The sequence below is a fragment of the Dama dama genome, chromosome 1 (assembly GCF_033118175.1).
Source record: "Dama dama isolate Ldn47 chromosome 1, ASM3311817v1, whole genome shotgun sequence".
Classification (NCBI taxonomy): domain Eukaryota; kingdom Metazoa; phylum Chordata; class Mammalia; order Artiodactyla; family Cervidae; genus Dama; species Dama dama.
The window spans coordinates 43,671,466-43,694,489 of record NC_083681.1 but is presented as its reverse complement, the minus strand read 5'-3'; the positions used below and the strand labels follow the sequence as shown (position 1 = coordinate 43,694,489).

Here is a 23,024-nt window from a genome sequence, read left to right as displayed (position 1 = left end):
GCAGTTGTCATGTCTTAGCCCAGTAGTTATGCTCTGACCCCAGGTTTCCATTCCACACATCAGACAAAGAGGGCTTGGAGCAGCAGCAACATTCTTCACAGGTGTACATGTGCACAAGAAGGGCCGTGTACAGGTGGCATGGCTTTGGTTTTTGGTGTCAGCAGCATGCGTTCGTTCATTCATTCAGTCCACATCTACTGAGCACCAGCGACGTTCAAGGCCCTGAGACACCTGTCGACCTTTTGTCTTCCATTTTGTGGGCCCACACATCTGCTCTCCTCCCTGTCTGACTCGACTCTAGAACTTCCCCAAGCATCCCAGTTGGGAGGGCACATTCACATCGTCACACCTTCGCCCATGCAGTTCGCTCTACATGCAGTCTCCACTCATCTGAAAATCCTCCATCCTAAGCAGATATGGTCACGGTGAGCAGTATCTCTCCTGATGTCACCAGTTCAGTTCAGTCGCTCAGTCGTGTCCAACTCTTTGCTCCCCCCAAAATACTTGCCTCTGAGCTCTCTGAGGACAGGGGGTCTGGGTCATAGGAACTAGGACAGGGCTTGATACAATACAGTAATAGCCATGACCAGCATTTACATACACTTGACCTGTTCTACATATACATGCAGAGTTACTCAGTCCTTACAACAAGCCTGTGACACAGTCACTATTATCATTCCCATTTCATCGACAGTGAGTAAACAGCTTGCTTTCTCAGTCCCAGTAGCAGAGCAAGGATTCAACCAAAGGACTTTGGCCCACAGTTTGTGATGTTAATAACAACTGCCAATGAATTCACATATTCCACAGACACCTACTAGGTACAAAACAGGTGCCAGTCAGTACTTCATGAACAGTCGATCAGGTTCTTCCCTCATAAAGCTCACATTTAAAAATAGCAAATAACTAGTATTTTCAGGTTACAGGTGTTAGGAAGGAAAATAAAGAACAGAGAATAAAAAGTGACTTGGTATTTTAGAGTGGTCAGGGCAGGTCTCTCTGTGGACATCTGAGCAGAGACCTGAATCCAGTAAGGGAGCAGCTCCAAAGCCACAAGCTTGGAGTAAACAGTTCTGGTAACTGCAGACGACTTAAGTGATGTGTGGCCTTGGGCAAGTGACTAAACTTCTCCAAGCTTCAGTTTCCTCACCTATAAACAGAATAATCTAAACTTGCCTTGCGAGTTATGAGGAAAAGGGAGAGGTGTGCGTGCAAAGCATCGGGCTTAAGGTCATCTCTGGCCCAGCGCCCAACAACACACAAATGCTCTGAGGCACTTTCCCTCCCACTCCCCCAGCCCCAGCCTCCAAAAACACCTGGACTCCCGCGACCCACTCACACCCCCTGCTGGCAGGACGGTGCACTGCGGCTGCCCTGAAACCTCCAGTTGCTTCCTCACCTCTTCAAAAAGCCTCACCTGAAGAATGCCTGTCACCAGGGCGGGAGATGAACCACAGACCCTCTCCACCCTCTAGAAGCTCAGTCTAAGAAGTGCGCCCAATGTGAAAGCAGACAATGCCAACCCAGAAAGGAAGTTCTAGCATCTAAGAAACTACAGGAGCACAACGAAAGAATGATTAACGGTGCCCAGGGAGGAGTCAGTAGGTGATTCCTAAACTAAACCCTGAACAAAGAACACAAGCAGACATGAGGGCAGGCATTCCAGGCAGAGGGAACAGAACATGCCAAGTCAGGGAAGCATAAAAGAGGACACTGATTGGCTTGAGGGGCTATACGTGATTGTGCTACACCTCTGGGGCTTCCTGCCAAAGCAGCTTGGTTGAAAAATAAAACCAAATCAAGCTGACTTACAGGACTTCCCCGATGGCTCAGCAGGTAAATAACCCGCCTGCCAATGCAGGAGACAAAGGAGACACAGGTTCGATCCCTGGGTCAGGAAGATCCCTTGGAGGAGGAAATGGCAACCCACTCCAGTATTCTTCCCTGAAGAATCCTTTGGACAGAGGAGCCTGGTGGGCTACAGTCCATGGGGTCGCAGAGAGTCAGACATAACCGAGCACACCACACACAAGCTGATTTCTGGGAAACTGACAAAGCTCTATCACCTGCCACACTGGGAAAAAGCTTTCTTTCCCGAGGGCAGACAGGATCTCACGTGCCCAGTGTTCTCACATCTGGTCTTTCTTACCCTCAAGAAAAGGCCCATCCTGTCTCAGTCAAGTGACCACCTTTGCAACTTAGGTCTTTTCCCCCCTGCCTCAGCCTCCTCCTCTGGACGGTGGGAAAATAACCCTTGCCTGCACTCCTCTCAAACAGCCATGGAAGCTCCTGGCGCCACAGTGGGTAGGAACCAGGACCCAAAGCCCTCACCCCTCTGGGCAGGCCTGGCGGGGCAGGCAGTGCTACAGCCCCTTCCTCCCAGATCAAACCGTGCTCTCCACCCCCACTCCTCACGGCCCCCACGCCAAAGTCAGGGGCCCACACAGTTTCGTTTCAGGTGTTTTATTAAGTGGGCCATACTGCAGCTGGTTTCTAAGTTGCAAAACAACATAAATTTAACAGTAATAACATAGCCAGTTAGACTGGGACAGCTTTTTCTTTCCTTAAAAAAAATAGAAAAAAGAAAAGAAAAAGACTTAAAACATACAATGGAGGGTTAAATAAATAATACATTAAAAAAAAAAAAAGGAAAACCTGTTAAAACATGCTTATATTTACTTCTGTGCAACTGTGTGCCAAGAGGAAACGTGATTCTCTGCACGATGATACATCCTGGCATGTCACCTTCCCAAATAATACTGACAAAACAGAAAAGACAGAGGGCTGACTCATCAGTGCTTACAGAGGCACTACTAAAAATCCCTTTGATTGGAGCATGGGGATTCCTGCTCAGCACACCTGTGTGGCCCGTGAAAGCCAAATATCCATAATAATGTTAATATAGAAAACATTAGTTTAAAAACAATGTGGAATGGCCTCATTAACGCGGCAGGGCGAGGAGGCAGAACTGCCCCGCGGCACCGCAGGCTCAGTCCAGGGAGGCCGCAGGCTCCAGCGTGGCCACGGCGAGGGAGGGCACCAGCTTCAAAATAAGCGGCACCAACCTCATCTCCCTCTCCCTATCACTCTTTCACATGAAAGTGTGTAAAAAGCAAATCAGCAAATAAACTCTAAAATAGATTATTTATTCCAAAAATCCTCTACTTTTCTTTTTACAGTGAGTGTACATCTCCTCTCATCTCCTGCACAACTCGCTTAGGTCCCTCTGGGAAGAAGGGGCAAAGCTGCAGGCGAGTCTCTGGGTCCTGCTGCTGGCTGGTGCCGGGAGGTCAGATGTCGATGCCCTTGACCAGGGACGTCTCCAGCGTGATGTTGAACTCCTGCAGCGTCTGCAGCACGCGGATCAAGGAATTGACAAGTGTGTGGTCTTTGATCAGTGCCACATCCTCATACATGTGTGCGGTGATGGGGCAGTCGGCCAGCAGGGCGATCCAGTGGTGCAAGAGGTGGTCTCTGGCAGGGAAGGATCCATTCCAATGGGTCAGAGGGACAGGAGACAGTTAGCAAAAGCCCAAGGGGGAACCTGCCCCATCACCCCCTGAACCAAGTGTGAAGCAGGAGAAGCAGGTCTCTCCCCACAGTCCCCTTCCGCTCCCCTAAGAGCACCTGGAGAAGATGCTTTACGAGGCTTTAAAAGGCTCCCACTGGGGGCTACCTGGCTTCCCAGGTGGTTAAGTAGTAAAGAACCTGCCTGCCAATGCAGGAGACTTGGGTTTGATCCCAGGGTCGGAAGATCCCTGGAGAAGGGAATGACTACCCACTCCAGTATTCCTGCCTGGGAAATTCCATGGACAGAGGAGCCTGTCCAGCTAGTCCATAGGGTCACAAAGAGTCAGACAAGACTGAGCACGAGCACAATCAGGATCAATGTGGGAGGCAACCCAGCCCCAGGAATGCCAATCCATAACAGACCCTGTCATCTGCACAAGGCCTGCTCCTCCTCCCCTGCTGCCTGCCCCCTTTTCCCTCCAGACACACCATCAACCAGACACTACGTCCCCTCAGCATCAAATCCTCCATCTCCTAGAACCTCACTCCTCTCCACAGCCACCACCACCAGGAATACACAACAAACTGACACACAAATAGCACTTAGCATGTGCCAGGCCCCTTTATAAGAGACAACCTTCATGACAACCCTATGATGTGAGGGAGTTGCTATCAGTGCTATTATTATCCCCACAGTAGAGATGAAGAAACATCTTCTGGTTGATGGAGATAAGCAGTTTATTCAAGAGCACACAGCCAGGAAGTGTCTGATCTGTGATGTGAACCTGGTGACTCTGGTTCCAGAGTCTGTCTTTAACCACTATACATTCCTCCCTTCCATGGCCTAAAATAAACCGCCCTGTTTATCTGGTCTTTGTGCTCTCACCTGACCCCTGGAATAACCCCTAACAATCTTGTCCACTCTGATGTGTACCATCCCTGATGTCAAATGACTATCATTTCAGTCCCCTGATTAAAATCAACTCTGTCCCAGCTCCTCAAGGCCCCCATCCTTCTACCGCCCTTCTAACATTCCACCTGCTAATTCCTAATCCCACATCCTCTGCTTCATTTAGGGCCTCTCTGCTAGTTTTGTCTGCTTCAAGCTCCCTCCTGACTTCTATCCTTTTGTTAAGGCTCACCTCAAATACCACCTCTTTCTCGAAGCCTCCTCTGATCTTTCTCCTCTACATTTTCAGCAAACCTTATGAATGAGTACTTTTTCAAACTCTCCCAAACTTCTGCTTTGTACTGTACTTAATTAGGACAAGTAAACTTCTAAATGGTAGGAACCATGTTTTATTCAGCTTTATTCCCACATCTTCCATGAGGCCTAGCACATTCAAATGTTTGTTAAAGGAGTGACTAGATATGTATACTCTGCTTCAGATTTTACCAGGGGGGCAGTTTTATTCCTTCCCATCAAAATGTGGCCCTTCCTCCCCAACTAGACACACATTCTCATCCCCACACCCCACACACACCATACATGAAGGAAATTCAGGGCTTCCACCAAGCCCACAAGGCCTTACCCACCCTTGGGTCATAGGATACTCCCTGCCCCCGGCACCTCCAGCACCGCCTGCAAGGCTGGCTGCCTGCACGCCGGGCCTCGGGGCTGTAGTACCTGGCTCCCAAGCACACCAGCATCTGAAACTTGCCATCCTTGCCAATGTTCCGGGGATTATTGTTGATTGCCGTGACAAATCGGCAGAAGTTCCGGGCCCTCGTATGCCAGTTTTCCTCAGGGACAAGTTCATTCTGCTCCAAAGTCTCATAATAGGTTTGTGCTTTTTCTGTGAAGAGGAGAAAAGTTTGCCAGTGACAGAGGCTTTCAAAACGAACCTATCCCTGACTGTCCTACCACAGGCCCCTCCATGTCAATGCAGGTAACTCAGTGAGAACAAGGGTGTTCTGATGTCCCTGGGCACAGTTCAAAAAGATCCTTATATTCCCTAGCTCTGTGTTCTAAATTCCTTAATGTGACCCTTGATATAAAGATGGTCCTTTCTCAACAAAACTCTTGAGGAAGAAGCTTCTTGCATCAATTTCTCCAAGTGGGTCTAACAAAGGGCTTGGACTTCAGTGCTATCAACTGGCCTCTTGGACCTATGAGCAGGAAGTGTGAGGGGTCATGACTAAGCCTGTATTATATATAACAGATGCCTGGAAACAGTCTTTCCAAACCAGTTCGCAGAAGATGAGGGGTGAACAGTGGGGCAGGGTGGGGGTGGGCATGTTCTCTCATTACCTTCAAGAAAAGCCAGGGCCACCAAACAACAGATCTAACCTGAGACTCGGTTGATTTGGCTTCTATTATCTCAGACCCCAGTGGTCAGCACCCACACATTAGACTGATGACCCCCTCATGTCTGCATGCTTTTCCCACCCTCAAATCCTAGCGCAACTCACCCAAAAAATCCCAAATGAAGACATTTTTGAAGAGCCGTGGTGACTTAAATCCATGCTGGAAAGCCTGTTCCAGGGCCGAGACAAGGCCACATTCTCCACAAAGCAACAGCGTCAGGCTACCTCGCTATATAAGGAAACAGGGGAGAGTGCCAGGCTAGCCTTGGTCAAGATGCCGTCCAACCACTACACCCCAAGCCCACCACCCACACCTGGGAGGGCAGCAACACACAGGCAGGGACCTTGTCTAGTCTCCCAGCAGCTGGAAGGGCCCAACTCAGAGCAGGTCTCAGTGAAAAGTTGTTGAGTGAACAGATGATGGTTCTGGGTCCCCAGCAGGGACAAAACCAATGTGGCCACTATTAGGGAGACGCAGACGGAGTCATAAGACAAGAGAAATACACACAGCTCACTGGACTCTGCTGTGTTGTCAAAATGTAAGGAAAACAGGGTAACTCCAGGCACAGGTCCCCCGAGGAAGGAATATGCTGAATCTCAAACTAACTGAGGCACATTCTCTATGTGTTAGGCTGTCCCCAGCACATGAACCTGGAACAAGGTTATTCTCTCTTACTCAATATAAGGCCCTGGGCTGGAGAGTAGGGAGGCTCACCTCTTTCTCAGGCTTATGGAAGTGCTTCACGATGCCATTGACTGCCTCACCAATGGACTCCTGGATCTGCCCAGTGTTCAGCTCTGATTAAAAATCAAGCAGATATCCAATCTCAGAGGTTAATAGTGCTTGGTTGAGAGAGCAAAAGACTCAGGACATAGGGAAGGCCCACAGGAGAGGTGGGGCGGCCTGGACCCTGGGAAGAGTTGAGTTGCTCTTGGCTCACCCAACTTTGTGGAGCTAGCTCTTCCTAAAATCTTAGGACAAAAAGCAACAGCTAATACCTTGGAGTCTAGTCTCTAATAGAAGCTAGTAAAATTTATTCTTTGCCCTGGAACTCTGGCAACCAAAAGAGTGCCAAGCCTTGACAGTGAAGCCAGGAACTTGATAGTGAAAACAGGGAAGGCCAGAAGGCAGACCCCTCTCCTCCAAAGGGTCACATACAAATAGCAGAGAGGACTGGGCCTGGCTCTAGGAGCTCTCCCCTCTCCTGCCAGTCCTCTAACTGGAGTGCCAAATCCCCGCACTGCTTCATGAGAGGAGGGTGGCAACGCCTGATGCTGCTTTGCAGAGGTGGTGCCTGAGGCAGCTGTGCAGGCACGGATCTGGGCTCCCTCAGCAGGGCTCCCAGAAATCTACCCACTCTCCAGGCTGGGCAGTGTGAGGGCCCAGCCCCCCCTTCAACTTACTGGGTCTGTTGTTGGGTGAGATGGTAACGAGCCTCCGGATGACGCTGGGAGACTGCTGCAGGGGTGGGGTCCGGCACGGCCTCTCATCCACCTCAGGCTGGGATGTGAGCAGCTCCCCGACCAGGACCCGCTCCAGGCTCCCATCATCCATGCCCTTCCCCAACCAGCGGCCACATGGAAACCTGAGGTTCAGGCAATAGCCTGTCAGAGCTGTCAGCTCCTTCAGCATCCTTCCCCTTGCTGATCCACAAAGGCCATCATCAAAGCCAATCCCTGGGGACAGGCTCTGAAACTGGCCTAGGACCCGTCATGGCCCTGCTCCTCATCCCATTGTGGAGCATCAAGGGAGCCACCTGAGTGATGGGTGGCCTGGACAGTGGTAGCAGACACTCCCACTTGGAAAACCCTCCTTTTTTGTCGTTTCCAACAAGAAGCCTCAGCCTATCACACCTAAAAGGTCTTCTTGAGAAGTCCACATACCCAAGCATCAAACACAGCCCCTGGTAGTACACCAGGCCCCACTGTCTCAGGGCAGAGCTGAAGAACACTTACTTGTAGGTATGTCCGGTGATCTCATTCCTGACCATCACATACTCCACCAACCATTTGGCATAGAGTCCAGAGTTATCATGGCCTATCTGCACAGTAGTGAGTTTCCCCAAGTTCTGGCACTGTGAGAGAACAGGGAAACAGAGACGATAGGAAGGTCAAGAAAATAGGAGAAAAGTGCCACACTGCTCAGAGGCACAGATCTGACTGGCTGCCTGCAAGCTGGCCCCACTATCTGCAGGGGCAGAGCTCATGGCTCCACCTGCCACTAAAGCTGGCAATACAGTACTATCTCATGAGGAACGAAGCTGAGGAAGAAAGAGACTACAGCCTAGAGGAAGAACTAAGGCCTGGGAACAAAAGGCTCTGGAAGTGGCAGAGCAGTCTGAGGTCTCTGTGAATCCCTGGGTTCAGCAGCTGAAAGAATTCAAGAATTCCTCCACACAGCATGGACAGGGAGGTATGCAAGTCCAGATGGGCACCTTCTGGCCAGAGACCATGTACACAAGGCAGGCTCCCTCTCTTCAGCTCAACCCTTGGCTCTGGCCTCTGGTCACCCTGGGACAGGTCAGCTGTGCTGAAACATAATACTGTATACAGTCAGGCCTCCGTAAAACCCTGGAGGAAGGTGCCAAAGTAGCAGTTGAAACTCAGACCCCCAGAGCCTGGGGATGTGGTCCCTGGGTAACACATACCTCAAAGGTCATCTCTAACAGGTTCCTGGGAATCTGCAGGATCTGTGTCTCACCCAGTTCTCCTGAGATGCAGATCCATGGGTTGGCGGTGAACATAGAGCCCCCCAGCTTCTTGCTTGGTACGATGAGGATGTGGTAAGGAATCACTGTTTAGGGGAAGGCATGAGGCATTGGAGAGGATCAGGAGTCCTTCCCGTACTTGAGAAGGCCCTGCCCTGCCCCAGGTGTGCTGGCATGTCTGCGGCTCCTGGTGCAGAGCCTGGAGCAGCAGGGCCAGTTTAGAATATTTACCAGTCTTCTCAATCTCACTCCTCCCAGGGTTATCACCCAAACATCCACACCCAAGCCCATCTGTGAGCTCAGAGCTAAGAAAAACTGTCCCTTAAACACGATCGCCAACTCAACACTGTACTGAATGGCTTTTCAGAGCACTTTTCTATGTCATCTCAAGGACTCTAGTAACAATCTTCAGAAAAGTCAGGCAAGTATCATAATCCTTTCCCAAGGCACTGAGAGGGAAACAGTTTCCCTCAGGCCTCCTACATTCCAGTCCAGTGCTGCTTCCACTAAAGTCTATGACCCTCTTCTCTGGGGAGAAGGATAAGTGTCATATGAAAACAAAAGTCCACACTGCTGAGCCACTGGCCAAACAACTAGCCATGGGCAAATTCAGACTCACTTCAGTTCAGTCGCTAAGTCATGTCCTATTTTTTGCAACCCCATGGACTGCAGTGACTGTCTACCTAACAGAGCATCCTGGCACCAACGAACAATAAGGCTCCAGGGGCCTTTCTGAGACCATTTCAAACCCTTTTCCTCACTCTGCAAACAGGGAGATGGAGGCCCACAGAACGGGCAGACACTGCTCACAGATCCATAGTGAGTTAGGGCAGAACAGGGCCCAGACCCAAACCTCCCACAGCCGTCTGGAGTTCTTCCTGCTACTTCAGGAGCTGTTTTTCCCTGGAAGCCAGTCTGAAATGTTCCCTGATACTGAATGACTTTCTCAGCCCAAAACAAAAGGGGGATTTCTTTACAGGTGTGCAGAGCAGGCAGTGAACTTCACCACCACCAACCCACTGCATCTTAGGCCCCCAGAGCTGTGCCCAAGACCACAGTGATAACACAATGGCCAAAAGTATGAGCATCCTAGTTCAAAACAAGAAGAAGAAACTTCAGAGAAAAAACAACCTCCAAGGAGGGCTAGTAAGGACCTCTCTCCCCACAGAAGAAAGGACCAGTGATCATCTTTATTTAAAAAGGGGACAGTAAGTTAGCCTCTGATAGGTTCATGGAGACTGGCATTGGGAAGGCTAGTGGGGAGCACAGGGCCACTCACGGATAGTCGTGAAGACATTGGTGAAGCAGAAGTAATCGACAGCATTGAAAGAGAGGAGGTGATAGAGGAATTGCTCCTTCTCGTCGTCACAGCGCAGGAAGGCGTAGCGCTTGTAGAGCTTTCTGTCGGAGAGGAGGTTAACACGTCAGTCTCTCAGGCAAAATGGGAGGAAAGAGGCTAGAAGTATTCAGCTCTGGAGGAAGATGGCTAAGGAAAGAACATGAGGGCAAGCCTCAAAGTTCTGTAGCCACCTAAAAAAGGAACAAAGCCAGCAACTCCATCTGAGGGCTAGAGCGAAAGTGGCTTAACCTACAGAGGACAATACAAGCCAAGCTCTACTCGTGTCCAAGAGCTGACGTTACTATAAAGTGTCAGAGGTTGTGGGACTTCTTTCCTAACCTGAAGGCTTCTACAGGGCATCATCCCAGTGTGTGGCATGCAAGTAGCAATGGCTGGAGGTCGTGGTCATCATTCCTACCAGGGCTAGTCTCAGACCCTCAGCAGACCTGAGACCCACAGGTCAGAACACTGCTCTGAACATGTTAGAGGCAAGGAATTGAATGATCCAGGTCACAGACAAGGAAAAGCTGTACAGAGAACATTCTTACCCTCTTTTCAAACCTCCTCCCATCCCCATCCATCATCCATTGCTCACTCCTCTGCTGGATACTGCAGGCACAGAGCGCCTACCTTCCCCAAGTATTAGGGACACAAAGAGCCCAGTGCAGAGGACCACAGCACAGAGAAACACACAGAGAACAAAGCAAGGTCCCTGTCCTGCCTGCCCAGACTGCCATCACCATGCCAGAGAAGTGCGGGATTCAGCAGACCTGTGAGGTTCTACCTAGACAGTTTATACAGTTCTTCACACAGATAATTCACCAACCCAGGAGCCAGAGAGGGAAGCCTATCCTCAAATACGGTCTAGATGAATAAACCTGCTCAAGGCCACAATATATAATATAACAAGTTGCCAAATAAAAGGCTCTAAAAGCCTCTCTCTGGAAATTGAAAGAGCCATAAGCTATGACAGTCCTGGAACAGAAGGGGTCTGAAGGACAGTACACATTCAGACAGGGGTTGCAGAAGGAGAAGGACAGGGTATAAAAGTCAGTTTGGGGATGCATGAGACAAGTGCTCGGGCCTGGTGCACTGGGAAGACCCAGAGGAATCGGGTGGAGAGGGAGGTGGGAGGGGGGATCGGGATGGGGAATACGTGTAAATCTATGGCTGATTCATATCAATGTATGACAAAACCCACTGAAATGTTGTGAAGTAATTAGCCTCCAACTAATTAAAAAAAAAAAAAAAAGTCAGTTTGGCTAGAGTTGAGGGCTCAGGGAAGTAAACAATTAGCAATGAGACTGAAATGTCTGGCTAGGGTAAAATGAAGGCAGGCCTAAATATTCGGGCTAAAGAGTTTACAATCTGCTCTACAAGTAATAGTTTTCTTAGAGATAAAGGCAAAGACATGACCAACTTCAATAAATTTAAATTTAGCACAGCTGAAGGGTAAAAGGGGCATGAAAGTGAAACCCAGGGAGTCTGCAATAAATAAGGAGACAGATGGAACAGTAGCTAAGGACCTGAAATGTGTACATGGGAGGTAAAGCTAAGCAAGGAGTCACACGGACTCAAAACCAGGAACCTAAGTAGGGAAAATGCATAGAGGGAAAGGTGTATGGTTCACAGTTCTAAAGAAAGCAAATGTTAATAAGTGGCAAACAAATAATGATAATGATAACACACCTCACCTGTGGTTAAAAAAAAAAAGGCATGAACAAGTACTTTAACAAATGCTATGGGAGCCTGAGGAGGGATGGACCAGGCCGCTGGGGTGTCTGGGCAGACTCCAGCAAAGAAAACTTGTGACTAGGCCCTGAAGAGCTTAACACATCCTGAGAAGTGTGAGGGGTCTGAAGCAGCAGGAGCTGGAAGCACACTGAGAAGATGAGAGGGGTAGGATGAAGGAGTAGGTAGGTTTTGATGAAGTACGTCTTTCTCTCTCCCTATACCCCACCCAAAATGCAGTCTGTGGCAGCAAAACTCTCCTCATGTTGTAGTCACTGAAGTAGCACAGGGGTCAGAATATCATGTGAGAAGTTACTATGCAGTAAATGAATTCTGAGCTGTCGTCTTCTAACAGGGCCACAGTTTAAAAAAACCAAAATGAGCCTCCTCACCAAGGTCTGCGCCCTGTCTGCTCCTGCCCTAGACCTTTAAGTTCACAGGCCCTAGACCTATCTACTGCCCTGGACTCTTTCATGATGTTCCTGGACTGGGCCCCCTTTCAGCTACCTCTGAACCCTTTCCTGCTGCCAACCTGCAGCCATCTCCAAATAGACAATGCCCACACCACACCACAGGAACCTCTCCTGTCCTGTCAGACCCCAGGGCCCACACAGCCACAGATTTTTCCAGGACACACAGCTGGCCTTTAGAAACTGGTATGCAACTGATTCCCTTCCAAACTTCAGGCTTAAATGTTCACTTGTTTCCTTTTAGTTGTCTTCCAATCTTCAAATTTTACTATACCTTTTCATCCTTAAAGGGAATCAAATTCAAGCACTTTAAGAACTGCTATTTCATAACCTCTCAAAATAAGATCCCTAACCTATCAAGCTTTTGAAACTAGTTTCTTGCTGTGGTTTAAACATACAATAAAATCTTTAAAAAAAAAAAAAAAAATCACAGTTTCATTTTAAATAAAAAGATTCTGCAGGTTTAATCAATTCGCTTACACAAAATTTCCCCAAGGTCTGCTTCTCTGCTTTATCATCGACAGGCAAGTCACATAATAAAGGATACCATTAAAAAATGCCCAAGGAAATGCCAAAAAGAAAAATGCCCAATAGGTTTGCTGATGATGAAAGAATCAAACGTATTATATACAGAAGAAGACTGAGAGATGGTAATCAGAGAAGGGGGACAGCTTTCTTCTCCCTCCTGCTCTAGTAACCTGGGTACAGAATGAATGCAAACATAAAATCAAGAGAAGGGAACTGAAGGGTTAGCGATTCTAGGAGCAAGGAAAAGCAAGGACCTAGCTACTTTGGGCTGGCCCTAGGCTCAGGAGAGAACAAAAAAGATAAGCGGATATATTAGAAGTTTCTTTTTAATTCTCCAATCCTTTCCCCCTGAAGACAAGAGACCAAGAAAACATCCTATGCCCAGGAAGTATGCAGGTCATTTGAGTGCCACAAAGAGAGGACGACCCCCAAAACTCTAAGGTACCCAATGAGGATTCCATTCTTCTCACTACCTCTGCAAGAAAGCTATTTGGGGAGGTGAGAGATGCGGATTGAGAAAATAGGAAGAATAGATAACAGATAATAACAGAATTCTTCTTCTACAGATAAAGAAGAAGAAGAAATGCTGCATCACAAAAATCATCCAATTAAGAAAAGTCCTCCCATCTTCTTTATGGGAACTGACCCAAAGAAGAACTCAACAAGAGCTCACCGGCTGACCAACGGCTGAAGGAACCAAAACAGACCACAGGAGGTCCCGTAAGAGGAACCAATAGCTAAAAGGGAGGACCAGGGCTTCCTGTAGTGGTTGTGGCTTAGTCTGAAGAATACAGGCCTTCAGAACTCAGTTCAGAGAGCACCCAGTCAACCGTTTATGTCTGAATGTTCCTACTAAAACAAGCATGCTGTGTTGAGCACTGCCAAAAGAGTTATTATTCATCAAGAGGAAAATATATTTTGCAGTATAAGTGCACAGTAGTGTTCTACACAGAAAGGAATAAAGGAAAAGAAGAAATGCTGCAAAACCTTCACATGCAATTTGAGTTTAGCTGAATTCAGCAGTAATGATACACCACATACTCTCCTTTCCCATGGGTTTCCAATCCCTCCCTCCACTCCCAGGAGCTGGTTCTACTCCAAGTGGAATGGCCTTACTTGGTGAGCTCATGGTCTGAGAGAAGCTGCTTCAGGTGTCTGGAAAGTAACTTTTTTTCCATGGACAGACGCACCCATGCTCTGGCTTTTCCCACATCAGTCTTGATTTCTCCAATGTTCTGGATGTGCCTGAAGGACAAATGGGGAAAGCGAAGTGGAGGGTGGGGTGGGAAATGAACTCACTACCAACACCTCACCTGTAATGCCAAAGGAAGCCTGGTGAGGCAGTCCCACCCCATCCTGAGAGACTCCATCTTTCTTGTTCGCAAAATCCTGAGCTTCCATGAAGCTTTGAACGATAGGCTCATCATAATTTAGGGGTTTGGTGAGGAAGACAGTACAGCTTTCAAAAAGCAAGGCTAATCCCAGAGCTTTTAGGCCTTGAAACACTCTGGTGTAATTCTCCAAAAATGTATGGAAACACAACTGCTTGTATAGCTCTACAAATGCATCATGAAACACAGGACCAATGAGGAGGCTTCCTGGTTAAATGAGAGGTTGTAGAAACCCAGGTCACTGAGACTCTGCTATTTAAAGTGGACTCCTAAGCAGCAACTGAGAACAGAATTTGAGTGGCTAATTACAAATGAGCCCAGACTGACCTCATATCCTGAATGAGGGAGATTCTCAGGGGAGACATGACAGAGCTGGCATCAGACTTCCTCCGTTCTGAATCAAGAAATATTCCTAGAAAAAAAAATTTTTGCTTAAGTCCAAAGGGATCTGACTACCGAAATCGCTAACTACTCTTCTGATCTCTAACCACAAATTTCTAAAGAAAAAAAGCTGGTTACTTTGAAAACACTTTAATCAATCATTTCATGAACATTAAGTACCTATTAGGTACCAGATTTTATATATTTATGCATGCTGTATAACTTAATTCTCCAACAACTTATAAGACAGCCATGAACAGTTATCACAGAGGAGAAAACTGAAATTCAGAGGTGAGCTGCTTTGCCCCCAGTCAGCAAGTAGCAAAGTTGGCACTGGAAGGAACACAGATCCTCTGGATCCTAATCCAACATGTTCTTATCATAATCCTTGGAAGCAGTGCTTCCGCTCAGAGCTATACTCTTGTCCTATTCCTGCCTCAAATGGACTACAGAAAGACCAAGGGAATGTGTAAGGAATGCTTAGGACTTCTAGACACAATACCTGTATATCCCCATGTCTGGCCCAACGTTTAAAATTAGTATCTTCATCATTCAGTTGCTGAGACTTTCTGGCTACACTTTATCCCTTGGCAATAACTTCCATGGCTTTCCTAAGAAGATTCTGTTCTCATATCCAGAAAGTGGACTCAAAAACTCCTTATGAGGTTACTCAGGGAGCTTTTGAATCTGGTTTTTTGCCAACTATTGATATTTTCCCCACGTGCAGTGAGTGCTTGTTGAGATCAACTAGTTCAAGGGCAAAGCCAACAAACACTGAGTTCATGACTACCTTTTCACCTCCACTTAAAGTGATTTTTACCATTAGGACAAGAACATTTAAGAAAAATAAACAAACTCCCTGGCAGAGAGAGGAGAATGAGGGATGGTATGCAGAGGAGATGCTGCCAAGAAGAAAAGGAAGAAGGGAGACAGTCCTGGAAAAGACACTTCACGAGGTTATAAAGAACAGCAGACCAGGAGACGAGAGGCCTGACTCCTGATCTGGCCTCTTCTATCAATTCACTGTGTGATCTTAAGTAAATTCAACTCCTCTCTGGATCCCAGTTTCCACCTCCTGTAAAACCAGGGGGCTGAACTAGATGATTTCTGGGGTCCTTGCCAACTTTGATATTTTTATTAAATAGAAACAGAAAGCAACTTCAAGGGATCATGCACACCAGGCCTGGACTTTGAGAAGTTCCAAGGCAGGATACTAACAAACAGGCTCTCTTAATTGATAGGAAATCATCTCAATGCTCATCTCAGAGAAATAAAACAAGAGAGTCTGAAAACACCTGCTCCAAAAACAGGACATCAGTATCAATCCAAATTCATTTAAAATCCATATTTATTCTAAGGGTGGCCTCTTAGTGATATAAATCTTCTATCTCACTAATCAAAAGTGTATAGAAACACATAATAAAAGCACACCCTTGGCATGTTCTGTGGTCCAAAGAGCCCTGTGGCTTAAACACTACAGATTGAAGGCTTCACTGATGTGGAACAGTCTGCTAAAGAGGATCACTTCAGTGGAGGATGGGAAAGTGAGTGAAGGGAGCTTGCCCAGTGGTGCTGAGACCATCTTACCTGAGGTACTGAGGCTTCCTGGTGTGAGTTTTCTCTGCCGGTTTTCCTGATAATGTAACAGGTGGGACCACAAAGCTGATTTCCCCTGGAACCAATGCAAGGGAGAAATATCTATCAGTTTAGATTTATAAGGGCAAGTCATCTAGTGAGCAAAGTCAGAGATAATTTGAACATACAGATGTGGGCTTTTGCTAAAAAGTAGCTGTCCTGTTTTTTCTCTCAATATATGCCCATATGCAATGTATATAAATATATATCCCCTACCTAAAATTCAGGAGAAATACAAAGAATGGAAGGGAACAGAAAAAAGAAATGGTCCCCCACTGGGAATAGGAAGGACGTGGTCAAAAAAAGAGCCTGAGAATGGACCAGTGGATAAGAAAGAAAAAAGCAAATAACCTATTAATCTCTAAATGGTCTGGTTGGTTGAAGATCAGCTTGGGTAGTGCATGATGGCTTTTGCAGAGGAACAGATACCCAGACTACAAGATTCTGTAACAGCTCCCAAATTTCCTAAAATATTTAAAAGCATTCCTGCCCTCTGCAGCCTAGGGAGAGTACATCATCACAAGGATGAGGATTTACTGTGGAAGCTATTTTGAAGAAGCCTGCAGAAGAGGTGGCTGGTACTTAACTGCACGTCTAAGATATACTACTGTCAACACAGCAGAACCTTGGCACTTGAAAATGTAAAAGCTGCCGCTTAAACTGTTGGAGACACGTAGAAGTTTGTCACTTTCAGTTCAGTTCGGTCACTCAGTAGTGTCTGACTCCTTGCAACCCCATGAACTATATAGCACACCAGGCCTCCCTGTCCATCCCCAACTCCCAGAGTTTACTCAAACTCATGTCCATCGAGTTGGTGATGCCATCCAACCATCTCATCCTCTGTCGTCCCCCTCTCCTCCCGCCCTCAACCTTTCCCAGCATCAGGGTCTTTTCCAACAAGTCAGCTCTTTGCCTCAAGTGGCCAAAGTAATGGTACCTGAGCTTCAGCATCAGTCCTTCCAATGAATATTCAAGGTTGATTTCTTTTAGGATTGACCGATTTGACTGATCTCCCTGCTATCCGAGGATCTCTCAAGAGTCTTCTCCAGCATCACAGTTCAAAAGCATCAATTCTTTGGCACTCAGCTTTCTTTATAGTCCAACTCTCACATCCATACATGACTACTGGAAAAACCATAGCCTTGACGAGACAGACATTTGTTGGCAAAGTAGTGTCTCTGCTTTTTAATATGCTGTCTAGGAAAAGGAGTACATCAAGGCTGTATATTGTCACCCTGCTTATTTAACTTATATGCAGAGTACATCATGAGAAACGCTGGGCTGGAAGAAGCACAAGCTGGAATCAAGACTGCCGGGAGAAATATCAATAACCTGAGATATGCAGATGACACCACCCTTATGGCAGAAATGAAGAGGAACTAAAGTCTCTTGATGAAAGTGAAAGAGGAGAGTAGAAAAAGTTGGCTTAAAGCTCAACATTCAGAAAACTAAGATCATGGCATCTGGTCCCATCACTTCATGAGAAATAGATGGGGAGACAGTGGAAACAATGTTAGACTTTATTTGCGGGGGGGCTCTAAAATCACTGCAGATGGTGATTGCAGCCATGAAATTAAAAGATGCTTACTCCTTGGAAGGAAAGTTATGACCAACCTAGATAGCATATTAAAAAGCAGAGACATTACTTTGCCAACAAAGGTCTATCTAGTCAAGGCTATGGTTTTTCCAGTGGTGATGTATGGATGTGAGAGCTGGTCTATGAAGAAAGCTGAGTGCTGAAGAATTGATGCTTTTGATCTGTGGTGTTGGAGAAGACCCTTGAGAGTCCCTTGGACTGCAAGGAGATCCAACCAGTCCATCCTGAAGGAGATCAGTCCTGGGTGTTCATTGGAAGGACTGATGTTGAAGCTGAAATTCCAATACTTTGGCCACCTCATGCGAAGAGTTGAGTCACTGGAAAAGACCCTGATGCTGGGAGGGGTTGGGGGCAGGAGGAGAAGGGGACAACAGAGGATGAGATGGCTGGATGGCATCACCGACTCGATGGACATGAGTGAGTCAACTCCAGGAGTTGGTGATGGACAGGGAGGCCTGGCGTGCTGCGATTCATGGGGTCGCAAAGAGTTGGACGCGACTGAGCAACTGAACTGAACTGAACTGAACTAGGTTGGTCGTAACTTTTCTTCCAAAGAGTAGGCGTCTTTTAATTTCATGGCTGCAGTCACCATCTGGAGTGATTCTGGAGCCCAAAAAAATAAAATCTGCCACTGTTCCACTGTTTCCCCATCTATTTGCTATGAAGTGATGGGACCGGATGCCATGATCTTAGTTTTCTGAATGTTGAGCTTTAAGCCAACTTTTTCACTCTCCTCTTTCACTTGCATCAAGAGGCTCTTTAGTTCTTCTTCACTTTCTGCCATAAGGGTGGTGTCATCTGCATATCTGAGGTTATTGATATTTCTCCTGGCAATCTTGATTCCAGCTTGTGCTTCATTCAGCCCAGCGTTTCTCATGATGTACTCTGCATATAAGTTAAATAAGCAGAGTGACAATATACAGCCTTGACGTACTCCTTTTCCTATTTGGAACCAGTCTGTTGTTCCAAGTCCAGTTCTAATTGTTGCTTCCTGACCTGCATACAGGTTTCTCAAGAGGCAGGTCAGGTGGTCTGGTATTCCCATCTCCTGAAGAATTTTTCACAGTTTGTGGTGATCCACACAGTCAAAAGCTTTGGCATAATCAATAAAGCAGAAATAGATGTTTGTTTTGGAACTCTCTTGCTGTTTCGATGATCCAGCAGATGTTGGCAATTTGATCTCTGGTTCCTCCGCCTTTCCTAAAACCACCTTGAACATCTGGAAGTTCATAGTTCACATATTGCTGAAGCCTGGCTTAGAGAATTTTGAGCATTTTGTAACTAGCCTATGAGATGAGTGCAATTGTACGGTAGTTTAAGCATTCTTTGGCATTGCCTTTTTTGGGGACTGGAATGAAAACTGACCTTTTCCAATCCTGTGGCCACTGCTGCATTTTTCAAATTTGCTGGCATATTGAGTGCAGCACTTTCACAGCTTCATCTTTTAGGATCTGAAATAGCTCAGCTGGAATTCATCACCTCCACTAGCTTTGTTTGTAGTGATGCTTCCTAAGGCCCACTTGACTTTACATTCCATGATGTCTGGCTCTAGGTAAGTGATCACACCATCGTGATTATCTGGGTCGTGAAGATCTTTTTTGTATAGTTCTTCTGTGTATTCTTGCTACCTCTTCTTAATATCTTCTGCTTCTGTTAGGTCCATACCATTTCTGTCCTTTATTGTGCCCATCTTTGAATGAAATGTTCCCCTGGTATCTCTGATTTTCTTGAAGAGATCTCTAGTCTTTCCCATTCTGTTGTCTTCCTCTATTTCTTTGCACTGATCACTGAGGAAGGCTTTCTTATCTCTCCTTGCTATTCTTTGTAACTCTGCATTCAAATGGGTATATCTTTCCTTTTCTCCGTTGCTTTTCGCTTCTCTTCTTATCACAGCTATTTGTAAGGCCTCCTCAGACAGCCATTTCACTCTTTTGCATTTCTTTTTCTTGGGGATGGTCTTGATTCCTGTCTCCTGTACAATGTCACGAATCTCCGTCCATAGTTCATCAGGCACTCTGTCAGATCTAGTCCCTTAAATCTATTTGTCACTTCCACTGTACAATCGTAAGGGATTCGATTTAGGGCATACCTGAATGGTCTAGTGGTTTTCCCTACTATCTTCAATTTAAGTCTGAATTTGGCAATTAGGAGTTCATGATCTGAGCCACAGTCAGCTCCTGATCTTGTTTTTGCTGATTGTATAGAGCTTCTCCACCTTTGGCTGCAAAGAATATAATCAATCTAATTTCAGTGTTGACCATGTGGTGATGTCCATGTGTAGAGTCTTCTCTTGTGTTGTTGAAAGAGTGTGTTTGCTATGACCAGTGCATTCTCTTGGAAAAACTCTATTGACCTTTGCCCTGCTTCATTCTGTACTCCAAGGCCAAATTTGCCTGTTACTCGAGGTGTTTCTTTACTTCCTACTTTTGCATTTTGTCATTTCACCAAGACACAAATCTGAACAGCATTGTCAAGCCTGATGTTAAGGGAGCAATTTGCTTATAAAGTAAGTGAGCCCAGTTGGTCACCTAACAACTGCTTTGTTTCCTTAGTCTAGTCATCCTTCTGTACAGAAACCCTTGTCTCTATGTTAACTTGTTACAGGATTAAAAATTTTACTTCAGGTTCATGATAAATATTCTTACATAGCAGATATAATATAAATGTAGTATAATTTTAATAATAGGATTTATTATGGTCATTTTACAAGTGATTTAGTGCTGTATTTTACAAGAGTAATAATGACAGAAACTACCATGTCTTGACATTTTCTATGAACTAAGCACTATGTTAAAAGTTTAAAATATAATATTTTATTTAATGCTTCCAACAATCCTACAATGTATGTTCTTAGAAAAGAACAAACTGAGAATCAACTAAGTAACTTGTAAAAGATCATACAACTAGTAAGTAGAATATTGGGACGCAAGTTTAAGTACAGCTAATACTAGAACCATTACTGTTAACAATGATGCTATACGGGGAGCTTCCGAAAGACAGCACTCAACTTCTGAAGCTTATTTTCTGAAGAAAATTTTACATTTGGGAATGAATGTGGGGAATTAAGTCTCAAGATTTTTCCCATGAGAATATGAAGGATCTGTTTTATTTTTATCCACCAATTAACCTGATTTGGGGTGGGGGGGGAATCAAGCATTTGAATGGGAAAAATCCCCCATCTACAGATCAGCAAGCTGTTGACATGAACTTTCTGTATGTTTGGATTTCCTACAAGATTTAACCAACTTAAAACCCAACAACCTTAATGGCAGTTTTTAAAAAAACACACAACTAGAAAAGACCATTTTTTAAATTCACTGAAATAACAAATGTTTGAGAAAACAGATGTTCAACAAAATCAATGAGACTTACAATTCTTATATTGTTACAAACTGGCATATTAATACTAATATAAGTAGAAAACAATATGAGAGCTCAAAATATTCACGATCTTTGATTTAGTTAATTCAACTTCTAGAAACCCATATATCCATCCATTTACCAAAATCATTATAGCTCCTGAAAAAGCAGAGACTGCCTTATTCATCACTGTATCCCCTAAATCTAGGCAGATTAAGAAGGCAGCCTCCTTTAACACAACTCTCTGGATGTGACACAGAAATACAGCTGGTCACCAGAGTCCTCACATGTAATGATGCCAAAGAGCCAAAGGCAAGAGCAACACCAGCCACAGTGCCAGAAGGACACCCAGGCGCTCAGTGATTGCAAAGGGGCTGACTGGGACTTCAAGATTCACAATACAGCCCAACTACCCATTTGGGAATGTGGCCAAACAATATATAGCACCAGATTCTCCAAGACTGTCACACGCATGAAAGATGAGAAACAACCCCTTTTCACTGACCAGTCCTGAAATGGCAGCAGTTACTAAACCAGTATGAAAAAACCAAACCTCAGAAAAATATACTAAAGGAAGTCCATATCCTTGGAAAATGTCACTGGAAGCCAAAGAGAGTGGTGAGGTTAACACAGGTTCTTATGAGGACTTGCTGTAGGCAGCCTTTCAGGCAGGCAGCTGGTAACAAACTGAGTTTGCGTTCTCTTTGACTTTCTCAGCAGGTAAGTAGTTGTTCAACAAGGTGCCCCCAGAGGGGACTGAGATGATCACGATTGAGGGGACCAGGGAGCCAGGTTATAATCCCTGGACTGAAAGGTAACTGAAGAATTTCTCAGCAGGAGAGAAAAGTGGTCTAAACGAAGGTTAACAAAATGGAGGCCTAAGGAGAACACACTGTAGGGATTTCAATCCCCAGCTGAACATGTGTCCCTGCCAGAAGGCACAGATCTTCAATTCCTTCTGTGACACTGTCAGTGCTTCACATTTAGAGCTCCAAAAGCAGAACTCAGAACAAAATGGAAGCTCAATTGAAAAGTTCCCACTATTCTGTACTGGTTGCTCACCAGTAAGTAGCCTCTGTCTATCCAGACTGAGAGGGGGATCAAACGGGCTCCAAACAATATTCCCCAGGCTGTGGGAATTCCTAAAGGATACGGTTGCAAAGCCTCAGGGGACAAGTTTAAGACACCTGTGATGATATGGTATTACTATTTGTTAATGCCTAACTCCCTGAAGACTTTTATGGAGAATAAAGTTTGGGGGGTAGGGTGGGGGGAGCATATATTTTACTAAAAAACTGAAAGAGCTCAACTATATTGCCAGGCTTGCTAAACTTAAAAGAAAATGATAAAATGATCATATATAGTCTACTCATTTATTACAGAGAAAAGGAAAGAAACATAAATCTATCACGTAGAACCTGGACTAATAAGAGTTACTGTATGTTGCATACCTACCACATGCCAGGTACTTTTTTTTTTTAACCATATCTAATTATCATAACAACCCTGAAAGCTAGGTTTTATTAACTCTGTAGTATAGATAAGGAAGATGAGACTCATAAATTGCAAGTCACTTAAAGTTATCAAGAGGAGCTAGGAAAAACCAAGTCTTTCTGATTCCAATGCCTATAGTGTGTTGCTACTCTACTACAAAACTCTCAACATTTTAGGGATGTGATACACAATTATTAACATTTTTAAAAGCTTATGTTTTAAAGCTTACTTTTAAAAGTCACAGTGCTGTTCTTAATACTGATAAATCAGAAATAAGATAATCAATAATAAAGGACTGATTTAAGTACTGCACATCTATACAGTGAAAACAGTAATTAAAACTGAGCTTTTAGAAGAATAACCATAAACATTTTTAGAGAACCTCCCAGATAACAGGCTCTGAACTTAGTGCTTCACACAAATTATCTTTTCAAATCTTCATAAGAGTTCTATGGAGGTGTGTTCTTTTACAATTCCATCATGGACACGAGGAAAGAGAATCTTACAGAAGATAGGTACCGTGCTCAGTTTCACAGACAGAAAGCAGGAATTAAACCAGGACTATCTGATTTA

General features: G+C 45.4%; 1 protein-coding gene across 1 annotated transcript in view; it reads right to left on the bottom strand.

Annotated features, from left to right (window-relative positions):
* Window positions 1-2,447: 2,447 nt before the first annotated feature.
* Window positions 2,448-23,024, bottom strand: part of DENND5A (DENN domain containing 5A) — a 92,809-nt gene continuing 72,232 nt past the window's right edge. Inside the window, exons 13-23 of the mRNA XM_061147892.1 lie at window positions 15,953-16,037; window positions 14,312-14,396; window positions 13,710-13,838; window positions 9,805-9,926; window positions 8,466-8,611; window positions 7,774-7,892; window positions 7,222-7,403; window positions 6,533-6,615; window positions 5,923-6,046; window positions 5,138-5,306; window positions 2,448-3,474 (exon numbers count right to left, since the gene is read on the bottom strand). Of these exons, the coding sequence (XP_061003875.1) occupies window positions 3,291-3,474; window positions 5,138-5,306; window positions 5,923-6,046; window positions 6,533-6,615; window positions 7,222-7,403; window positions 7,774-7,892; window positions 8,466-8,611; window positions 9,805-9,926; window positions 13,710-13,838; window positions 14,312-14,396; window positions 15,953-16,037 (1,428 nt within the window). The 3' untranslated portion in view covers window positions 2,448-3,290. The remainder of the gene's footprint in view (window positions 3,475-5,137; window positions 5,307-5,922; window positions 6,047-6,532; window positions 6,616-7,221; window positions 7,404-7,773; window positions 7,893-8,465; window positions 8,612-9,804; window positions 9,927-13,709; window positions 13,839-14,311; window positions 14,397-15,952; window positions 16,038-23,024) is intronic.